Genomic DNA, 23257 nt, shown 5'->3' on the forward strand with positions numbered 1-23257 from the left:
AGGAAATGTGAGTGCCAGGAAAAGTCCTTTGTAAAAATTAATTACATGTTTAAATGACTATGTTTTAAAATCACTTGAGCTTCATTTCCATATTCCCAATTTTGTTTGTAAAGAGTAGCAGACAGAAAGATAAAAAACTGAGATTGAGTCACCAAATCCCAAACCTAACAAGTATAATATGAGAAATTATTAATTTCCCCTAATTAATAAATGGATTTTATTGGAAGTACTTATGACTTGTTAGATATGTGAAACTTCATGTCCCCTATAATACTATCACGAAGGTGATTATGGAAATGCAGACAGCTCACTACGAATCATGGTGTCCTTGGGCTGCGACACTTCAATGTTTTCCAATTCTTTGACTTTGACTTGTAGCAATAAACTCTAACTAATAGTGTTCTCATAAAGATCCAAGAGGGCAATCTGTGCAGAGTAGGAGACATAATGATTACACGTAGCTGCAGATCCAGATATGTTCCCAAAGATTCGTTCTATTTGTAATAAGAAATGGAAATCCCAGGTTCTAGCCCCCATACCAACATAATCCAGAGATAAGCAGAGCTCTGGTATATTTAGCTATCTATCTATCTTCCCTTCTCTGTGTATTTCTTTCTTTATCTCTCATTAAAATAAAACAAATGAAGATATTTTTAAAAGAAATGAAATTAGCCATTTTTGTGATGGCTGCAATTCCTTATAAAACAAATTACGGTAAAATTTTATATGTATGTCAGTAGTTCAGTAGTTTTCCATAAGTCCAAACAAGAAACAAGAATGTAGGTAACTAAATTTGAAGAGATTTTTTTTAGGTGCCTCTGGGTCATATATGGCTCCAATGTCAGCACTATAATTTATGTTTATTATTCGTATATTATAACCTACAGATGGAGGAAAATAAAAAGAAATATCAGAGGACCTAAAGGGGTTGCATTGCTTTGTGGAAAACTGGGAAATGTTATGCATGTATACACTATTGTATTTACTGCTGACTATAAAACATTAATCCTCCAATAAAGAAATTTTAAAAAAGAAGTGTCATAAAATGTGATCTTAAAGGGGAAATAGTGGTAATTAGTATGAGAAGGAAGAAATCCAGGTTATAACATATGACATAAAATTTCTGCAGAAAATGGTCAAACCAAAAATCAGGTGTTAGCCCATGACTTACTCTGCCTTTGGCAATATTAGATTGAGCTTCTCTGAGGAAAGCTTCTATCTGGTTTCCAGAATATGACACAGTCCCACTTTCCTTACTGCTTTCCAGGCTGTCTGTTCTCAGTCGTCTCTGTGAGCCACACCCCTCTCAAAAAAGAAAAATTTGGGAGTCCGGTGGTAGCGCAGCAGGTTAAGCCCAAGTGGCGCAAAGCGCAAGGACCACTGTAAGGATCCCAGTTCAAGCAACCGGCTCCCCACCTGCAGGGGAGTCGCTTCACAAGCGGTGAAGCAGGTTTGTAGGTGTCTGTCTTTCTCTCCCCTTCTCTGTCTTCTCCTCCTCTCTCCATTTCTCTCTCTCCTATCCAACAACAACGACAACAACAATAACTACAACAATAAAACCACAAAAGCAACAAAAGGGAATAAATAAATTTTTAAAAAAGAAAAAATTAATAAACCCTCCCTGGTCTCTTAAGAACAGGGTATCCTTGGGCTCAGCACTTGGCTGAGTCTGCACCTTCTCTGCATCCACTCCTGAAGTATGATGTATCACTTTGTCTGGTCACTCATCCTGCTCTTGGCATGGGAGGCCATGACCTCCACATGGGTTCCAGCCAAATCCTTCACTACATCTCCACCATGCTTTCTCAACTTCACATGTCCCAAAATACTAAAACTTCTCAAAAAAAAAAAAAAAAGCACTACTCTACCTCAACCTTCTTCATCTCTAGTAATAGCAACTGCACCCCTCCAGTTGTTATGAGCCAAAGAGTTGGACAGAATGACTTTTCTTCCCCTCGTAACCCTCACCTAGTTGATCAGAAAATGCAGGCAGCTGTTCCTCAAAATATAACATTACTTCAGTCATTCTTTCACCCCAGACCTGGAGTTGGATGAGTCAATCACCAGGACATGGCAGCAGAGACAGGAAATGAAAGTCTGCTCTATATAGATAAAGGAGCTGGAAGGAAGTGGTTCCTGCCTAGACCACCTACCAAGACAGAAACATTTAGATTATAACCACTCCACTACTCTCACATGTGACAAGAGAGTGTGAGAGAAGAACACACCAGCCCCTTTGGTGTATTAGGGAAGGATGGTAAAGTTCATCCTCTAGCCTATGTCGTCAGTGGAGGTGAAGACAGAAGAAACTCAGAAAGATCAAAAATCATAGATCACCATTCCCCACCCCTGGCCCTGCCAGCAAAAAAAAAAAAAAAAAAATTACCCAAAGGACTAAGGAATGGCTTACCAGCAATGCACAGCATTTTCAGAAAACAGTCACTTGTAATACCAGTCAATGCTACCGCCACTTAGTGAAATTACAGATTCAAGACATTTCAATGCCATTGTTTTATGTAGATATTGATTGTCTTATGTGCTTTTTAAAATTAATTTTTATTTATAAAATTGAAATATTGACAAGACCATAGGATAAGAGGGGTACATTTTCACACAATTCTCATCCCCAGAACTCTTAATCTATGTTATTTTTATGGGATAGAGACAGAGGTAAATAAAAGAAGAGGTATATAGGGAGAAAGAATGAGACATTCCTGCCACACTACTTCACTGGTTGTAAAGCTTTCCCTCTGCATGGTAATGTATGCAACCAACCAGATACAGTCCCATTCAGTCTTCCCACTTTCACGCATTCTTAAAATATCTATCTTGGTGGGCCAGGTGGCAGCACACCTGTTTGAAAGCACATGGACAATACACAAGGACACCAGGTTCGAGACCCTGGTCCCCACCTGCAGGGGGAAAACTTTGACAGTGGTGAAGCAATGCTGCAGGTCTCTCTCTCTCTCTCCCTATCACCCCTTCCCTCTCAATTTCTGGCTGTCTCTATTCAATAAATACATAAAGATAATACAAAAAATAAAAATTAAATGCAACAATGAAAAATCTTTTTTCTGACTTATAAAAATTCCTTTAGAACCTCTTCTTGCAACATAGGCTTGGTGGTACATATTACTTCAGTTATTCTTTGTCTGGTAAGATTTTTCTGCCTCCATCCATTCTGAATGACAGTGTGGTAGGATACAGTATTCTTGGTTGAATGATTTCCTCAGCACTCTATAGATAGAGTGTCATTCCCTTCTGGCTTCCAGAGTTTCTGTTGTATGGGTTTACCTCTGTATGTTACTCTGTTTTTCTCGCAAGGAATATAGACAACATGGGTAGAATGTTAAAGATAAGCTTCAGTCTTGGATTAAAAATGTTGAGAACGAAGGACTAGAGTATGTCAGTATTTAGAGGTAATTTTAAGTCCACCTAGCCCAGGAAATTTGACAATATCTGGAGACATTTTTGAGCATCAGGACTGAGGGAAGAACTACTCCCCTCAGAGAGCTACTTTCTCATGGATGAAAGTTAGATGCTGTTAAACATCCTGTAATTCATAGGTCAGAGTCATAGCAAATGATAACCTGACCTCAAATGGGACTACTGTCAGGTCAAGAAGTGCTGGTCTAGAGCACTTGGCAATTTTGGGCCATTTAGGACCATTTCTTTTTTTTATTATTATTCATCTAATATTGATTGACAAGACCATAGGATAAGAGGAGTACAATTTTACACTGTTCTCACCACCAGAGTTCTATGTCCCATCCCCTCCATTGGAGGCTTTACTAGTCTTTATTCCTCTCGGAGCATGGACACAGGTTGGGCTCAGATAAAATTAGTAAAGTCATGGGCTCCTTAGAGTATACCTAAAACAGACTTCCTAGCATTTTCCAACATGGATACCCCAAATCTCATCTGCTATATTCTTACCTTTAGGTTCCTGATTATTAAACAATTTTTTCTGTTTTATATATTCACGCTTTTCAGCCACCAAGTTGCAGGTGCTACCATGATGCCAATGTGACTTCCCTGGGCAGACGACCTTACCAATGTGTCCTGGAACCTCACCTCTCCAGAGCCCTACTCCACTAAGGAAAGACAGAAACATGCTACGGGCATGGATCCACCTGCCAACACCCATGTCCAGGAGAGAAGCAATTACAGAAGCCAGACCTTCCAAGTTTTGCACCCCATTTAGGACAATTTCTACAGCTGACAGTGAGAGTGGCAGGCACTTGTCAGAGACCAGCAGATGTCTCTACAGTGGCTAGGCCAGTCCTTCAAGGTGGAAAGTCAATTAGTGAAGGAAGGAAGGAAGGAAGTGAAGAACAACTAACGGATGGTTTCATTCATATCTGGAATACAGGAAATTGAAACCCATGAACTTGAAAAATGAAAGTTACCAAACTGTCTCTGAGCATTTTATGAGCACAGTGGCAGTTATTGTTGGGGATTGGGGGTGATGTCACAGAATTTTGGTTGTGAATGCTGTGTGGAACTATATACCCTTACAATTTCATTAGACTGTTTTTGTCACTATATTAAATAGGATTGATATCTGAACTACTAAGGTATTTGGATAGAGGAATGACACTGATTTTTTGTATAATAATTTTTATAACTTGCCACTTCACTGTGTTGGTTAGTAATTTCCAGGAGATTTATGCTGGATTCTCTATTTTTTTCTCTAGTCATATATTTATGTATTTATTATAATTTACTTTATTTTTTAACTTTATTTTATTTGATAGGACAGAGAGAGATTTAGAGGGGGAAAGGAAAATAGTGAGGGAGACAGAGAAGCACCTAAAGACCTACTTCACTGCCTGTGTAGCTTTCCCCCTTTAAGTGGAGACCAGGGGTTTGAACACTAGACCTTGTGCACTGTAATGTGCATATTTAACCAGGTGCACCACCACCTGGCCCCTCTGCTGAATTCTTTAGGATTGTCTATGTATACTATCACACTATCAGATGGAGGATATAGCATTATGGTTATGTAAATAGACTCTAATGCCTGAGACTCCAAGGTCCCAGGTTCAATCCCCCGCACTACCATAAGCTGGAGCTGAACAGTGCTCTGGTAAAATTAAAAAAATAAAAGGGACTAAGAATAAAATAATAATGTATATGATAGGAAACTAGTAAGCTGATCAGTGTTGAGAGTAAAGTACAGATACTATCACACTGTCTACAAATAATGACAGTTTAATTTCTTCTCTTCCAACTTGTATCCATTTAGTTCTTTTCTTTTGTCTATTTGCTATGGATAGGACTTCCAACACTATGCTGAACAGTAACAACAATAGTGGGAAGTCCAGTCTAGTACCTGAACTAAGTGGCAATGCTTTCAGTTTCTCACCATTGAGTATGATGCTGACTGTCAGTTTGTTGTCTATGGACTTCTTAGATTGGGGAATTTTCCATCTATTCCCATTTAAGAAATGAACAAAAGCCTTGAAATGGGAGGGCAAACACTGATGCTGAGATGCCCAGGATTATGGTGCCTCATCTATGCCAGTGTTTGTTTTAACTCACCAAGAACAGTTGAAATGGGAAATGATGTCCAGGACATTCTATTTAAGAAGAAGGCCAAGCATTAAATTTAATTTTGGAAAAAAAGTATACTTGGGGAAAATGAAATTAAAAAATTGTATTGTTAACAATGCTAATTATATTTTTGTCCTAAGTCATTTTGTACCAATATTTAAGTATCTGTGAAGTGGAAGGCACTATACTTTGTTTTGCAGTTTGTTTTGAAGTTTTGGGATTAAAATGAGTATGCTGTGTTTGGTGCCTTGAGGAATTTCCATTAAGTCATGAATACAATGAGGCAAACAGCTACAGTTAAGTATAATAAGCACTTTGAAAGATGTGTGGTCAAAGGACACCAAGATAGAAATAATTAATTCACTCAGGAATTGGATTACCCTTAAATTTAACTAATGTTCATTCAGTATCAAATGATACAAAGTAAATGAGCTGTGGCTGAATTTAAGCATAAAACAAACCATAACATATAAATTCTGATAGATCTCAAAAAGTAACAGAATTGTTTAATGGACTTCAAAGTATATAGGCCCACCTCCAAAATAATTCTGAAAATTAGACACCCACCACCACCACCACAGCCTGGGCAACCATCCTAATAACTGGGTTTGTGTATAAATGAGTTTTAGAATATATATTTGAGACTCACAAACATCAAGGGAAACACAGAATTAAATCTGACTTAAACATAGGTCAGAATCACATAGAAAGGAAGAAAAACCAAGATAGGTTTAAGCTTTTGTTAAAACTCACTAAAAGATACAAAATTTACAAATGAATAGTAAGCACTACAATTGGTTTTTTCATTCACTCTTGTCTATAAGATTATCAATAAATAAAATCCAAAGATTTGAACCATTACATTAGTTCTAATAAGGATAGGAAAACAGATTTCCATGGCTTCTCTTGTGTCTCACTAGAATCCAATAATTCTAAAATCATCTTTCTAGGAACATACAGCATTGTATTCTTTTCATGGATTTCAATACTAACGGTAATTGTAAAAGTTCAGAAGAGTCCAAAGACAGTCAAGCAATAATCTGCCAGGCCTGGATACACAATGTTTTACAATCAAAATCTTCTTTCAATTTACCAAGCTATGTTGGAAAGTATATAAAGTCTGATGATTATGAACCTACAAGAATTCAAGTAGTGGTTCTTGAATTAACGAGTCATGTTAAGTCAGAAACAAAAGGATGAATATGGGGTCATCTCACTCATAGAAAGAAGTTGAAAAATAAGACCAGAAGGGAAAACACTAAGCAGAACTTGGACTGGAGTTTGTGTACTGCACCAAAGTAAAAGACTCTGGGGTGGGAGGAAGGATTCAGGTCCTGAAACATAACAGCAGAGGAGGACCCAGTGGGGGTTATATTGTTATGTGGAAATGTTATACATGTACTAACTATTGTATTTTATTGTTGACTGTAAACCATTAATGCCCAATAAAAAAATTTTAAAAAGAAGTGGTTCTGGGGCCTAGTAAACAGTCTGTGGCCTCATTGAGTAAGAAACAACACACCCCTTCAGTCAATTAGACATTTTCTCTTTGATAAGATCTATACCCTCCTCTTGGACAAAAGAAACAAATTTTTACAAGTCCACTCAAATAAACTACCAGATATCATTGAACATTATTATGAAGATCAATGAGATACACACATACTGTTTCTGCTGTAGGACATACTTCTTCGCAAGTCAGTCATTTTTACTGAAAGTGTATGATAAAGCTGTTTATGGTGAATAAGGAATTACAATAAATGGGCCCTTTGGTCTGATAGTTTAGGAAAAAAAAACCCAGAATTTGGCTTGGTCATTAGATCCAAAATCTGACATAATAATTACATGCAGTGCTGCATAATTCATACTGTAATTGCAGTATGATTTCTCTGACATGCATTTACTACTCAACCCCATCAAAATTATTATGCATAGATTATGCTACCATGCTCTTCCAGTTCTCCTCTGCACAACAAAGTTCAGTCATTGGTAAGAATAACTGTCGGTGTATATTACAATATGTACTTTTATTTTTGTCACCTGCAGAGTTTCACTGCTCTAGGCTGACATTTTCAGATAAAGGCAGAGAGAGGAGAAAGAAACCACAACACTGAATCTTCCTTTAATGTGGTAGGGGCCAGACTCAACACTGGATCACAGACATGGTATAAAGCAGCACACTACCCAGTATCTTCAGTTTTTAAGACCAATTATAGGTCAGTTAAATCCTTAAGAAGCAGTTCTTCCTCGTGAGAATTAGAATTTTCCTATCAAAAAGCACTTAAAATTTAAAAAGTGATAAGTAAAATACAACAGGTTTACTTTCAATTATTTTGTCTAAGTTTATCTTGGAGCCCTCCACCTCCACCTGACCCCACCTCTACCTGCAGGCTCATGTTACAAGGCTCTCCAAGCTCCTGATTCTAATACCTCTGCCCCAAAGTCCAAGCCCACCAGGCAAGGTCAGAACCTCATCTAGCAAGACTCACCTGAGCCCATGCCCAAAGCCCAACCCTGCCCAACCTCACTTTCAAAATGAAGTTCTAGACTAGTCTATCAAAAAAGTGTGAATTGTCAAAAATCACATTCTGCTCTTTTATGGATAACAGACTTGGTAGCAGAGAAAAATGTTAAATTACAGATACTTTTAAGTGGCTCACAGAGATTCAAGGTAGGGATCTTTCAGAAAGCCGTTCTTCTCAGGCACCAGAAGGCAGAGATACTTACTAACTGCAGAGTCATAGGAAGTGGAGTTGTGCTCGCCTCTTGTAAAGGGATACGGTGACAGGTAAGCGTGTGTGCAGTTCTTCGAAGGGGGCTGGTTGGCTAGCAAAGAAACCAGAGCAGGGGTATTTGTTACTGAGATGCTGAGGGAATACTCTTTCCTAAGAGAAGGTAAAACAAGGGATCTATAACTATGCATGCAAAATAAAACTGGAGGTTCTATTTAAAAACTCCAAAAAACTGCTGAAATGGTAGGTAAAGACTTCCTACAAACTTATGGTAAGAATCACAGTGGACTCATTCCACACATCTACTTATGATATAAATCAATGGAGAGGAAGTTCTTAATGTCTTTTTTTTTTTTTTTTTTTTTTTTTTACCAGAGCACTGCTCAGCTCTGACTTATGGTGATATGGGGGATTGAACCTGAGACTTTGGAGCCTCAGGCAGGAAAGTCTCTTTGCATAACTATTTGCTATCTACCCCCACCCTTAATGTCATCTTAAAGTTGAAGATAGCAACAGGGTAGTGGAGGAGGGCACAGGACTTTGGTGGGGTGGTGTGGTGAATCACACACATACACATACACACACACACACACACACACACACACACACACACACGTCTGTCAAAATACACCCCTAAACTTGTATAATTATTGTACAACAGTAGTAAATCACTTGTAATATATAGATATAGATACAGATATTTGCCTCCAGGGTTATCACTGGGGCTTAGTTACAGCACTATGAATCTACTGCTCCTGGCAGCCATCTTTTTTCCATTGTTGCCATCACTGTTGTTTGTTGTCATTGTTGTTGTTCAACAGGACAGAGAAGTTGAGAGAGGAGGGGGAGACAAAGAGAGGGAAATAAAGATAGACACCTGCAGACCTGCTTCACGGCTTGAGAAGTAACTCCCATGTAGGTGGGGACCTGGGGGCTCAAACTGGGATCCTTGCGCTTCGCACTATGTGCGCTTAACCTGCTGTGCTACTGCCAGGCCCCTGTAATGTTTTTTTTTTTTTTTAATAGACGATGCCACCCTTGTTTTGTCATGCAGATAATCCAGGTTCAAGCCTAAGCTGCTATGAAATGTTTTGGTGCTGTGCTATCATTCCCTCTCTCCCTCTGCTTCTCTGTACCTGTCTCTTTCTATACAAAAAAGCCTGTCAGGACCAGTGAAATCCTGGTGACAACAAGAACTTGAGATACCACATCTTATTGACCTTCATAAATATTTTTTTGGGTCCTAACTATATGGCTGGCACTTATTAAGTATCCCCCAAAAATAGCTGTTTTAAATTTTAATGAATTTAGATTGAAATTTGGTTAGTATCAATATAAAACTTCACCTACATTGTATTTCTGAAACTGCAAGAGGCTCAGTGGTGTGTGAAAACTTGAAAATATCACTGTAAACCCATTAACTGAAATATTTTTCTTTTCTCTTAAGTCTTTGGTGAAATCGTCTGACACTGTCTGACTTGTTCTATTTTGCCAAACTTTGGATAATTTTTATTGTCCAATTAGATGCCTACTCTCTTCCCCAATGTAACCATAACATAGTGTACTAACTACTCCTCTCAAAATGTCATTTTATCATCGCTTTGTTCCTTTTATAAGTGCAAACTTGCCATCCGCTTGCACAAGGCTTTCATGATCTCATAGTTTTATTATGTCCCATGATCTTGACAGTTGCATAAATATCATATTTTGATTTGTCATAGAAACTGCAATAAGGAAACAAGAATATTAATAATTTCAATCCATAATAACTTTGTCATTAGGTATAATATGATCAATATGCTATTTTAAATAAATAGATTTTCAATGATTAATAAATATAAGAGACACAGTGGGAAGAAAGGTTTATATATTTTTAGAAGCTATTGTATCTCAAAAAGAAAAAAAAAGATTTCATAGTTTCCATGAGAGAATGCAAACCTCAAAAGCAATATATTTCTTGAGATTGCCCACAAACTTGATTAAAGCCCATACAGAGCAAGCTTTCATCTGTCACTAAGGGTAATTAGGTTCACTATACAAAGTGGACTTTTTAGTTTTTAAAGTTACGAACAAAATAACACATCCCTGTTTATCAATTTTTAAATGGGCCAGTTCAAAATGTTTATGGTCAAGAAATATTTGTTTACAGCATAGCAAAATAAGCAGTCCAAATACTGTAGGTCATGGTTTATTGTGATTAGTGTTAGTGTATCTTCACATAAGAAAATAAGAAATAAGAAAATAGGAGAAAATGTGGTTATTTTTCCATGGTTATTTGGACTCCTATTTTATGTTTAAAAAAATGAAATAACTGTCTTTGATCACTGAAAAGGAGCCACTTTGTGGAACTTTTAAAGACATTGTACTGAGATTCTAGATTAAGAATACAGATCCATTTTTTGTAATATGTACTACACAAGTAACACTTAATTTTAAAGACAATGGATACGAATAAAAAATAACTTGCACTTACTGTACCAGAACTTCCAGATATTGGAATCATTTTCTTCCACAATCCCACTAAACCAGCATCTCCAGAAGAATCCTTCATGGTGGAAAGTGATGTTCTCTATCTGCACAGAACATAAATGAAAAGACTTGCCATCAACAAAAGGAACATCATGTAAATTATCACACACAGAATAAAAAAGTCAGGCAGGTTTTGCCCATAAATGATGCTCTGTATCTTCCTACAGAACTCTTCTATGAGAACCAGACATTCTCTGATTTGAAGAGGGTACACAGGGCTATCCTCCTCATTACCCGGTACAACAGTATTTCGAGAAAACGCACATTTTGTTCGCCTGGACAGCTCCCCACTTCAGTTGCAAGAAGCCAATAATCGGATCCAAAAGCCACCAAAAAGAGCAAAGCTCCCAAGGCACCAAAGAGAGCCCCAAAAAAGATGGCAATATTTAGTCTCATTTTCAATTCACTGGTCTCCCTTTAAGTAAAGTAAGAAGTTAAAAATGACAGACACCTAGCTCCTCAATTTAAAGGGAAAAAAAAGAAGAAGAAAAAGAAGATTTTCAAGTAGGCAGAAACTTCTCAAGAAGACTCCCCTAGCTAATGTTTTGGTGGCTTCTCACCCACACCCAGCTGGTGGATTTGTATTCCCTTTGCTCTCCCCTGGCGGGACTCCAGCCCAGCAGCTGAGAAAATGGCCAGCTATTTTAGGATACTGATTGAGAAGCTGTTTCTCTCCCATGGGAATCAAAAAATAGCTGACCTTCGCCTGACTGTAGAGAAAAGTAGGGGGGAACTGACTAGAATTATCATTATTGCTGCTGGATAATCCATAGACACAAAAAGTAGATGGAATGGCACGATGTCACTGACATGAGTAGCCTAAAGTCTTAAGTGTTTGAACAAGTTTCCCTGAGTCTGGAAAGATCCTTACAACAAGAAAGACACTTTTGACTCTCTTTGAAAACACAAAGATCACTGCTGTAAAGAACCACAATGACTCCTCCTGCATACAGTTGGAATTGTAATTAATTTCCTTGTTTGTTTTGTTTTGTTTCATTTTCCAGAGCATGGGCCTTGCACAGGCATGATTTCACTGCTCCCAGGTCAACTTTTTCACTCATATAGAGACAGACAGAGAAATGAAAAGAATACCACAGTACCCAAGCTTATTCTCGGGTGTTATGGTAGTCCTGTGTGTTGCCAGGGCTCAAATCATACAGATGGCAAGGTGTGGCCAGAAAAAGAAATGTTACTACAGAAAGCAGTGGGTCAATGATGCTGCTTTGAATATGGAGGCCACAAACCAAGCAATGCCAGCAGGATCTAGAAGATGGAAGAGAAAAATGAGATTTCTTTGGGCCAAGAGACAGCATAATAATTCTGCAAAAGGTTTTCATGCCCCAGGTTCAACCCCCAAACCACCATAAACCAGAGATAAACAGTGTACTGGTCTCTCTGTATCTTTTGCCTCTCTCTCTCTCTATCATTAAAATAAAACATTATATATATATATATATATATATATATATATATATATTTCCTTTAAAGTCTTTAATAAATTGCAAGCCCTCACCTCTGACCTATGTAATTTGTGGCCTCTGGAACTAGACAATAAAAAATCTATTTTGTTTTTTGTCACTCATTTTGAGTTGATTTGTTTCATCAGTAATATGAAATTAATATAGATGCTATTCTATAACTAATGCCATATAAGATCATAGTAAGAGTTTAGGAAGAGGAAATTATAGTATTTGTGAGATTCCAGATAATTTATCAGTTATTAGGTTTTTAATGCACAGGCTTTAATCTTGAGGGCATTATGGGATAATGTGAAAAATTATTCAGAGAACAAAATACATATAAGTTGTAAAATGAGCTTCTGACCATCCTAGACATGTGCTCTTACTCATCCACATACCCCATGCCCAAGATTGGTATGGTTATGGGTGACAGTTATTGTTTTGGGAAGAAGTTTTTCCCAAAGGCTTTATTTATCTATTATATCTTAATGGTCTATGTAAAAACAAAAAGTTCTTATTTCAGCATTACGTCTTTTGCTTTTTTTTGTTTGTTTGTTTGTTTGTTTGACAGTCAGAGAGGGAGAGAGAACCAGAGCATCCATCACTTTGGCACAGGCAACTCTTGGGTATCAAACACAATACCCTATACTTGACAGTTCAAAATTTTATCCAGTGGTCCACCTCCTGAGCTGATAATAGTAAATCTTTAATACATATTCCACTAACACACACACGTGAACACACACACACATGCACACACACATGCACACACACACTTTAATCAACTGGAAAAAAGTATAGGACTTTGTTACACTTCATTTCAACTTCGATCCTTTTCGACCTGGTTCATCAGTCACTAACTTATCACACTCTTTGGTGATATTCAAAATTGCCTAGGTATCATTATAAAAAACATATACTTTTAAACCAGTAATTAATATATCCAATCCAGTTATATCCAACCTGTCATTCATGTGTGTTTACTTTGCAACATTACCATAGAGTGTTTTAGAATAAAACTTTTCATAAAACTGAACTCCTATTATCTTGATTTCTCTCCTGTGCTTAACACAGTGCTTGACACATAACAGTAACTAAAATAAAATAAAAATCAATTTGAACTAGGGTTCTTGGCTAAGATGACCTCCTGAGATATTCAACTGGCAATTCATTTGAGGAGAAATGACCCTGACCTGGCCTGGTCTGTGTTTTGTGAAACTTAAGAGCAATGAATTTTTAGGAAGATGTGTGCTTCATGTACTGATTGTTCACAAGCCATATTTAAATATCCATCTTATTGAAAAATAAGACCTCTTACTGAAAACTAAATGGAATTTACCATCCAAGGGTCAAAAGTGTATTCCTTCTTCAGAAAATTGGAGCATTTACTCATTTCAAACACTTCTAATTTTCCATGATTTCTAAAATACTTTTAAAAGCTATTCAACATCTCATGTGAAAGTTCTCACAATAAACAAAAAAATTATCTATGCCCTAGAGTGAGTATTAAGCATTAACCCATATTTTTGTGTTTTCTTTACGGAGCAAAGCACAGGTTACTTTTGCCACTTCTGCTTTCTTTTTTTATGAAAGTCCAGATGAGGAGGGAGTAAGCAGAACTACCTGGACACTAACTCAACTCATAATGATTCTACAATAAAAACAACTCCGTTGCCACTACATGCACTAATCTCATAAATGAACAGAGATTCTATTTTTAAGGTTGTTGTGATTATTATGTGAGGCCACAAACATCAGCATGGTATCTCCTGTTCAGTCTTGTGTGAGATCTTGCTAGTAAAACATGTAACCTGAGATAAACAAGAGCAATGACCACATGGCAGGCCCCAGGTTAAGCTCACTAACTAATCTACATCCAAGGAAGTGTTTAGTGTGCAGAGTGTGAATCAACCAATCTTTCGGCAGTTATCAATCCTCTGGAGTGGGAATTTTAGCACCTAAAGGTCATTTTGGTGGCAGCAGTAAAAAATAGACAACTTTATGGAGTTCCACTCCCAGAGGCAACTCACAGTAACATGTTGGTTATGCTTCTTTGTGTACAGCCTAGTTATTAGCCATCTCTTCTGTTACAACTTTCCTCTGTGTGTCAAAGGCTAAATGAAGAAGACAGGTATTGAATGGGAATTTCTGGGAGGGATCATGCAGGACACTGTAAATCAGGAGACAAGAGTAGGAACTGAGAGCATCCACCTAACCTGCACTCTCCCTCATTCTTAATCTTTAAACCTCATACTGAATTGATAAGTCAGGGTAGGAGCAGGTTAAGTGTTCACATTGCAGTGCTCAAGGACTCCGGTTCAAGCCCCTGGTCCCCACCCGCTAGGGGAAAGCGTTGCGAGTGGTGAAGCTGTGTTGGAGGTGTTTCTCTCTCCCTCTCTATCACACCCTTCCCTCTCAATTTCTAGCTGTCTCTATCCAATCAATAAATAAAGATAATAATTTTTTTTAAAGAAAGTTGAGGTTTCTCTTCATAAATGAATGGTCTTGCTCAAATCACTCAACTCCTTGAATCTCACTTTTCTTGTACAGAGAAACAGGCAAAATGCTTCAGAGGGTGTCAGGAGTTGCTAGGTCAAATGGCATGTGTCAAGCTAGGTGTTCACTGCATGCTGAGGTTTATTTGTTCTCCTGCCTTCAGCTGAAGATCATTCTTGATGGAGAAATGTAAGATACAATAAATAAAAAAAAAAAAAGAAGAAAAATTCTTGTGCCGGCATTGCATAAGTGACTCAGGTTTATTTCAACATATTATTTTCTCACCAAGTGCTCCACCCATACCCTTCATATCTCTCTTACCCTAGGCCCCTGGCCTTGCCCAGTTTTCAGTCTTCTCTTCTACCCTCTACATAGAAGATGGCTATTACCCACCTGTCAAATGAACTATCCACAAATGCACTAAAACAGACTTATCAAGTCTCTCTGATGGACTATATGTCCTTCTTTCTAGGAGTGGAGTTGCTATCCGCACTGTTCAGATAGCACTGCATCATACAGACTCTGGCCCTTCCTCCATGTTTGCTGATGACCCACTTCCCAGTCTAGATGGTTTTTGAATCTTTGCGTCTTGAAGAAAATAATGAATGGAGAAGTTTCAATTTAATGAGTAAACAAACCAAACAATTAATAAATGAGTTAGTAAAAGCTTCATGAGATCTTCCCCACTACTCCTCAAGATGTAACGGGTGATGCTGGATCCCAGGAGATATCAGTAGTGACTCCCCTCAAGAAAACCAGGAGATCTCAACATGCCAAAAATAAGTTATGTTTCTCTAGAGCATGACTGCCATTTTTAATCTTAGAAACACTGTTAATCTTGATTCACTTGACAAATACTAATGAAATATTTATCACTTGCCAGTTCTAAGACAGATGGCTGTGCCCCTAGATGGCTGACAGTGAATAGAATGTGTGCTCTGTTCTCAGTAGGTTTATATTCTTGTGGTACTGATAGTGTTTCTTTCTCTATCCAAGAACTTGGTGGTACAGAAACAAATGTAACAAAAGATGATTTCCAAGCTTCCAGCTCACCTTCCCTGCCTCAACTTCCTTACCTTCTTTCCTGTTGTGCAGCTGACTCTCTCTCTCTCTCTAGCACATGTGCCTTTTTTAAGCTATCGTTTTATATTTGATAAGTTGCTACAAATAATCACTGCATTGGATCAAATTTCCCTTTGGGTTGGGTTGTGTGTACCTGAGAATCCCTCAATCATCACTCCACTTAGGGTGACCACTCAAGACAACGCAGCCCAGACCACAGCAAGGAACGGTTAAGGGTGATGAGGTAACAACATGGATGGGTACATCCAATTCTCTCTGTGCCTGAAGCATGGAAGCTGGGGGCTGTAGGTCCTGAGGAGATACACCTTCAAATATTTGTGACAACAAAATCAATAATAAATAATGCAGCTTCCAGATACACTGTGAAATCAGAAGTTAGAAGATACAAAGTGTCTGGCTGAGAACACTGGTTTGACTTTGTGCCCATTCTGAAGGGGTCTTGCACTCTTTGGTCACCCCTGCCTTTTTCCTTCTCATCTTGACTGTTTCTGTTGTCACATTCATTAGAAGAGCCCATTATCCTCCTGGAAATAACTTCCAGTTTAGACTCTCTTGTCATTAGAGAAATTACAGCCGAAACACTTTTATTTTTAATAGAGATTTTATACAAATTAAGACCTTAGAATCTGGAATACATAAAAGTCATTAGAATGTCAAGATAATGTGGTCAATCCCCCCCTTTTTTAACAAGTTAAAACTTGACAATCAAAGGCTGGAAGTATGAAACAATGGAAAGCTTTGTCTGATACATCAAATGTGCTTTTTAACTCTGCTGTGTTCTTCTACAGGTAAATGCTTTAAAACTGAGTAAAAACCTCAATTCATATTTAATTTTTGAGTGATAATTAAAAAGCATTATTTTATCCAAGATCATATTTTCAAATATTAATGTCACAATGCTTTTTTTTTTTTTGTCATCATCAGGGCTTCATTACTGCAGGCTGGCTTTTTTAAATGTAAGAAACATAAAGAGACTTCCCTGATCAGACAGCCTCACCAATATGTCCTAGAGCCTCACTTCTCCAGAGTCCTACTCCACTAGGGAAAGATAGAAATAGGCTGGGAGTATAGATCAACCTGCCAATGTCCATGTTTGTCAGAGAAGCAATTACAGAAGCCAGGCCTCCCATCTTCTACACCCCATAAAGAATTTTAATCTATACTCCCAGATGGGGAGAAATGGCAGGGGAAAATGACCAGAGGGCTATGAACTCCAATTCCATCAGGATTCAAGAGAGAAGAAATATAAAGGAAGGATACTCAGAAGTAGTAACAGGTGTAGGTGTGACTTTGAGGGGAAGAAAAGGCAGAAACAAAGGAAAAAAGGGCAAAAATATAGAAATATAGACAAATAGTTATAGAAATAATATTCAACCCATATCTACAACATTGGGAGAACTTCTATAGCTTCCAATAGAGGGAATGAGGATACAGAACTCTGGTGCTGGGAAAGGTATGGAGTTATACCCCTGTTATCTTATAATTTTGGAAATCAATATTAAGTCACTAATAAAACTAAAGAAAGAGACATAAACAGAGGGAGAGGTAAAGAAATAGCAGCACCAAAGCTTCTTCCAGTGCAGTGGATATCAGGTTTAAACCTGGGTTATAAACATGGCATAGCAGCACAAACTTACATAAAATTATAATGGAACTACGTAAATAGTCTCAAAGAAAAATACTTATCCCTTTAATTCTGAAAATAAAGCAATGCCAATGCTCAGTACTGAACAAAGTTAAATTAATTTGATCCATGTTTCAGAAAACTGGAATGCACTTTGGGGGCATTTTTAGGTGTTTTTTTTTTAAACATATTATAGTGCCACAATGTTTCTAAGCTATTCTAAAATCCAAAATTTAAAAACCAAAAACTGACTTGATTGCTATGAGGGTGTATATGAATCATCATCTTCTTTACTGCTTAAGTCTTAGTGTGTTTGGTTTGACAGGTTTCACTGGAAGTATTAGGTAATGTGGATTATATTCATGCTGTGACTTTTCTGAAATCCCCCCATTTCTGTGTTATAAACATCTTATCCCAGAAGATTTTATGGTTTATAGAGTAGCCAGCGATCCAACCTCCACTCTACCTGAGAAACAACTACTGAACACAGCAAGAGATCAAATTGAATACATAACCTACAGCTAAAAAATCTACAGCCTCAGGTGGGTGTCCACCTGCGCAATTGGGAAAAATAGGGGAGTGGGTTGGAACACACAGTCAAAACCAGTGCTCCAGGCAGCAGCGGCTCAGTGCTAACCCACGCCATCTTGGACAGTAACACAATTATCAGACATCCCCACCCCCACCCCGAAAAAAAGAAATTGGAGCTTAAAAACTCTCAATCTTTGACTCGAGTTCTTTTTTTTTTCTCAGTCTTAGTTTAAGATGTACACAAAAATCAGATAGCCCAGAAGATTGCCCAAAGTACCCCTCCCCCACCCACTGCCCAGATTATGCAAACAAGAGAATCCCAGAGTTCACAACAGCACCACCTGCTGGCCAACAATAACCAACACCATACATGTGGAAACAGAGGCAAAGAGCTAAATATGCCACAACACAGAGAAGCAAATCAGATGAAATCCAAGAAATTCCAGTTACAGAGAGTCTATCAGAGACAGACTATAGAAAGCTTATGAGAAATCTATAAGAACTTAACCAAGAATTGAAAGAGCATTTTATTTTGGAATTAAGACACACAAAAGAGCAACTCAGAACAGAATTTTATAAGAAGATACAATGCTTGAAAGAAGAACTTCAAGCAGAGTTCACTAAGCAGTTAGGAAGCATAAAAGAAGAATTTCAAACAGAACTGCAAGAACTGAAAGACACCTTTAGTGCAGTTCAAACTCAGGTAGAAGGCTTAGGAAATAGATTCACATGCAGAAGAATTTCCAATCTAGAAGACACAATTAGCCCACTCTTTCAATTCAGATGAAGGAAAGATTTAGAAAGAATGAAGCTCCTCTCTTTGAAATTGCAGATTCTATAAAAAGGTTGAATATACAAGTTATAGGGATACCTGAAGAGGTAGACTGAGTCAAAGGTCCAGAGGTGATTTGCAGAGAAATTTTAGCTGAAAAATTCCCTCACCTAGGCAATTGTCACAGCATACTTATTTTGGAGACAGACTAATCACACAGGTTCGTCAATCCAAAATAACCAACACCAAGGCACATTATTGTAAAATTATCAAAACTCAGTGACAAGGGAAAAAAAATGTAGGCTGCTAGGGAAAGGAAATGTTACATACAAAGGCAGAACTATCAGTCTCTCATAAGATTTTTCTTCACAAACCATAGAGGCAAGGAGAGAGTGGAATGACATATTCAAGGCACTAAAGGAGAGAGAATTTCAGCCACAAATTATCCTTCACGTATGAGGGAGAAATAAAGGTTTTCTCAAATATTCAAAAACTAAAGGAATTTACCACAATCAACCCCACCTTACAAGAAATAGAGTGGAATCCTACAGAAAAGGAGGAACACTTGCTCTCAGCAAGGTGAACAGCAGTAGACTAGAAAAAGAACACAATAAAATAGGGAAGAACAACAAGCAAATAGGGGACGTAATTAAAAGACAAAGAAGCCCTATCAAATATTTATTAATCAAGATCAACTTAAAAAAGATTTTTCTGGGAGTAGGACAGTAGCGCAGAGGGTTAAGCACACGTGGTACAAAGCGCAAGGACCAGCGTAAGATTCCCTGTTTGAGTCCCGGGCTCCCCACCAGCAGAGGAGTCGCTTCACAAGTGGTAAAGCAGGTCTGCAGCCATCTGTCTTTCTCTCCTCCCTCTGTCTTCCCCTCCTCTATTTCTCTCTGTCCTATCCAACAACGACGGCAACAATAAAACATGGGCAACAAAAGAAAATAAATGAATAAATAGTAAAAAAAAAAAAAAAAAAGACTTTTCTAGATACACAATCCTAGGTATTACACACATGGTAAAGAAATTAAGAATGACTTGATAGCAATGTAAATGAAGAAACCAGTTACTAGACCCTATGGGATGCAGCAAAAGCAGTGCTGACAGGGAAGTTCATAGCAATACAGGCTCACATTAATAAACAGGAGAATCACTATTAAACCATCTAACAACCCACCTCAATCAACTAGAAGTGGAGCAACAAAAAGAACCAACTGTCAGGGGATGGGCGGTAGCGCAAAGGATTAAGTGCACACGGCGCAAAGTGCAAGAACCAGTGTAGGGACCCTGGTTCGAGCCCCCAGCTCCTCACCTGCAGGGGAGTCGCTTCACAGGCGGTGAAGCAGGTCTGCTGGTGTCTGTCTTTCTCTCCCCCTCTCTGTCTTCCTCTCCTCTCTCTATTTCTCTCTGTCCTATCCAACAACAATGACAATGATAGTGTTAACAACAACAACAATAGACAACAAGGGCAACAAAAGGGAAGAGGTAGCCTCCAGGAGCAGTGGACTCATGGTGCAGGCACCGAGCCCTAGCAATAACTCTGGGGGCAGAAAAAAAAAAAAAACTGTCAGCAGGAAACAGGGAATAGTTAAAATCAGAGTAGAAATCAATGAAATAGAAAACAAGAAGACCATTAGGAAGATTAATGAAACCAAGAGCTGGTTCTTTGAGAGGATAAATAAAATAGATAAGCCACTAGCTACCCTTACCAAGAGAAAAAGAGAGAATGCTATGGTAAAATGACTCAAAAGTTAAAGAGGAAATATTACAACAGATTCAAAAGATTATGCAAGAATATTATGGACATCTGTATGGAACCAAATTTAACAACTTAGAAAAAATGAACACAGTCTTAGAGTCATACCAAGCACCAACCTTGACACAAGAGGAAGTAGATAAACTTAACAGGCCAATCACCAGTAAAGAAATTGAAATAGTAATCAAAAGCTTACCCAAGAACGAAAGCCTGGACCCTGATGGCTATACTGATGAATTTTACAAAACATTCAAAAAAGAACTAACACTTATCCTCCTCAAACTCTTCCAGAAAATAAGAGGGAACACTCTCAAACGCATTCTATGAGGTTAATATCGCCTTGATCCCCAAAGCAGGAAAGGACCCTGCCAAAAAAGAAAACTATAGGCCTATATCCCTGATAAACATTGATACAAAGATCCTCAATAAAATCTTGGTTAATCAAAAACAACAACATATTAAGAGGATAATCCACCAAGATCAAGTGGTATTCATCCCTGGGAAACAGGGATGGTTAAATGTCCATAAGTCAATAAATGTAATCCACTGTATCAGCGAAAAGAAAGATGAAAATCACATGAATTTATCAATTGATGCAGAAAAAGCATTCAACAAGATGCAACACCCACTTATGATAAAGGCCCTTGAGAAACTGGGAGTGGAAGAAAATTTTCTTAGCATAATAAAGGCTATATATGATAAGCCCACGGCTAATGCCATAGTCAGTGGGGAAAACTGAAAGCTTTTCTCCTAAAATCAGGATAGATAAGGGTGCCCACACCCACCATCTTATTCAACATGTCCTTGACATCACAATCAGACAAGAAAGAGATATTAAAGGAATCCAAATTGAAAAAGATGAAGTTAAACTCTCATTATTCACAGATGATATGTTGGTATACCTAGAGAACCCTGGGAACTCTGCCAAGAAACTACTGGAAATCATCAATAAATGCAGTAAAGTACCAAGCAGCAAAATCAATACTCATAAATATGTGGCATATCTTTATGCAAAATATGGGTCAGAAGAAATGAAACTGAAGGAAGCAATACCATTTACAATTGAACCCAAGAAGATCAAATACCTAGGAATAAATCTAACAAAGGATGTAAAGAACCTTTTCATGTAAAACTATAAGACACTATTAAAAGAAATAGAGGGTGACACAAAGAAAAAGAACATCCCCTGTTCATGGATTGGGAGAATAAATATTGTAAAATGGAAATTCTGCAGAAAGCAATCTATAGATTCAAGGCATTCCTATTAAAATTCCAATGACACATTTCAAGGAACATGAACATATTATTCAAAAACTTGTGTGGAACTTTAAAAAACCACAAATAGCAAAAGCACTCCTAAGGATAAAGAAGAAAAAATGGAGGCATCACAATACCTGACTTGAGGTAATACTACAAAGCAGAAGTAATCAAAACAGTGTGGTATTGGAACAAAAATGGTCATATGGACTAATGGAATAGGATAGAGAGTCCATAACTCAACCCATACATGTACAGACACTTCATATATGACAAAGGGGCTAAATCTGCCTATTCAGGAAAAGAAAGTCTCTTTAACAAATGGTATTGGCAGAATTAGACAATCACATGTAGAATAATGAAACTAGACCAGCAATTAATACACCAAAATTAACTCAAAATGGATCAAAGATCTGTATATCAGACCTGAAAGTATAAAATACATAGCAGAACATATTGGTGATACATTTCATGACATTAACACTAAAGACATATTTGGAAACTACACCCCATGGGCAAGAAAAACAAAAACAAGACTGAACAAATGGGACTGTATCAAATTAAAAAGCTTCCATACATCAAAAGAAAACTTCATAAAGATAAATAGGAGAACCAGCAAATAGGAGAACATATTCACACATAATACTTCAGGCAAGCAGTTGATATCAAACATCTGTAAATAACTCATACAGCTCAGCAAAAAGAAAAATAACAACCTAAGAAAAAAAAAAGTAGGCAGAGGACATACATAGACAGTTCTCCAAAGAAGAGATATGTGTGGCCTACAAACATATGCAGAAATGTTCTAATTCACTCATCACCAGAGAAATGCAAATTAAAACCACACTGAGATACCGCCTCACACCTGTAAGAATGGCCTTCATCAACAAAACAGGAGAGGATAAATGTTGGAAAGAATGTGGAGAGAAAGGAACTCTAATACACTGCTGGTGTAAATGCAAAATGGTACAACCAGTATGGAGAACAGTATGGAGAATCCTTAAGCAAATACAGATGGAAATGATCCAGCAATTCCACTATTGATTGATTCCTTATGATTCAGCAATTGCACTCCTATGAATTTATCCAAAAGAGACAATATCATTAATTCAAAGATAATAATATCATTAATTCAAATATATATACCCTCATGTTCATAGCCTCATTATCCACAATAGCAAAAATCTGGGAGTAAACAAAATCTCCCTCAAAAGATGACTGGATAAAAAAGTTACGAGGCATGGTCCAGGAGGTGGTGCAGTAGTAAAGCTTTGGATTCTCAAGCATGAGGTCCTGAGTTATCCCCAGTAGCACATGTGCCAGAGTGATGTCTGGTTCTTTCTCTCTCCCACTATCTTTCTCATAAATAAAGAAAATCTTTTTAAAAAAGTTATGAGACATATACTCAAAGGAGTACCACTCAACAATAATAATTAAAAAATGATGATTTAACACCCT

At 37.6% G+C, this 23257-nt stretch overlaps 1 protein-coding gene across 3 annotated transcripts in view; it reads right to left on the minus strand.

Moving 5' to 3' along the window:
• Nucleotides 1-23257, minus strand: part of TMEM182 (transmembrane protein 182) — a 97653-nt gene that overhangs the window by 50934 nt on the left and 23462 nt on the right. Inside the window, exons 1-3 of one of the 3 annotated variants that reach the window (XM_007532151.3) lie at nt 11082-11340; nt 10762-10861; nt 8284-8382 (exon numbers count right to left, since the gene is read on the minus strand). In XM_007532151.3, coding sequence (XP_007532213.1) covers nt 8284-8382; nt 10762-10861; nt 11082-11213 — 331 coding nt within the window. In that variant the 5' untranslated portion in view covers nt 11214-11340. Of the gene's footprint in view, nt 1-8283; nt 8383-10761; nt 10862-11051; nt 11341-23257 lie in introns of those variants that run through there. The other 2 variants (XM_060187627.1, XM_060187628.1) reach the window with 2 other exon arrangements.

The sequence above is a fragment of the Erinaceus europaeus genome, chromosome 3 (genome assembly GCF_950295315.1).
Source record: "Erinaceus europaeus chromosome 3, mEriEur2.1, whole genome shotgun sequence".
Lineage (NCBI taxonomy): Eukaryota > Metazoa > Chordata > Mammalia > Eulipotyphla > Erinaceidae > Erinaceus > Erinaceus europaeus.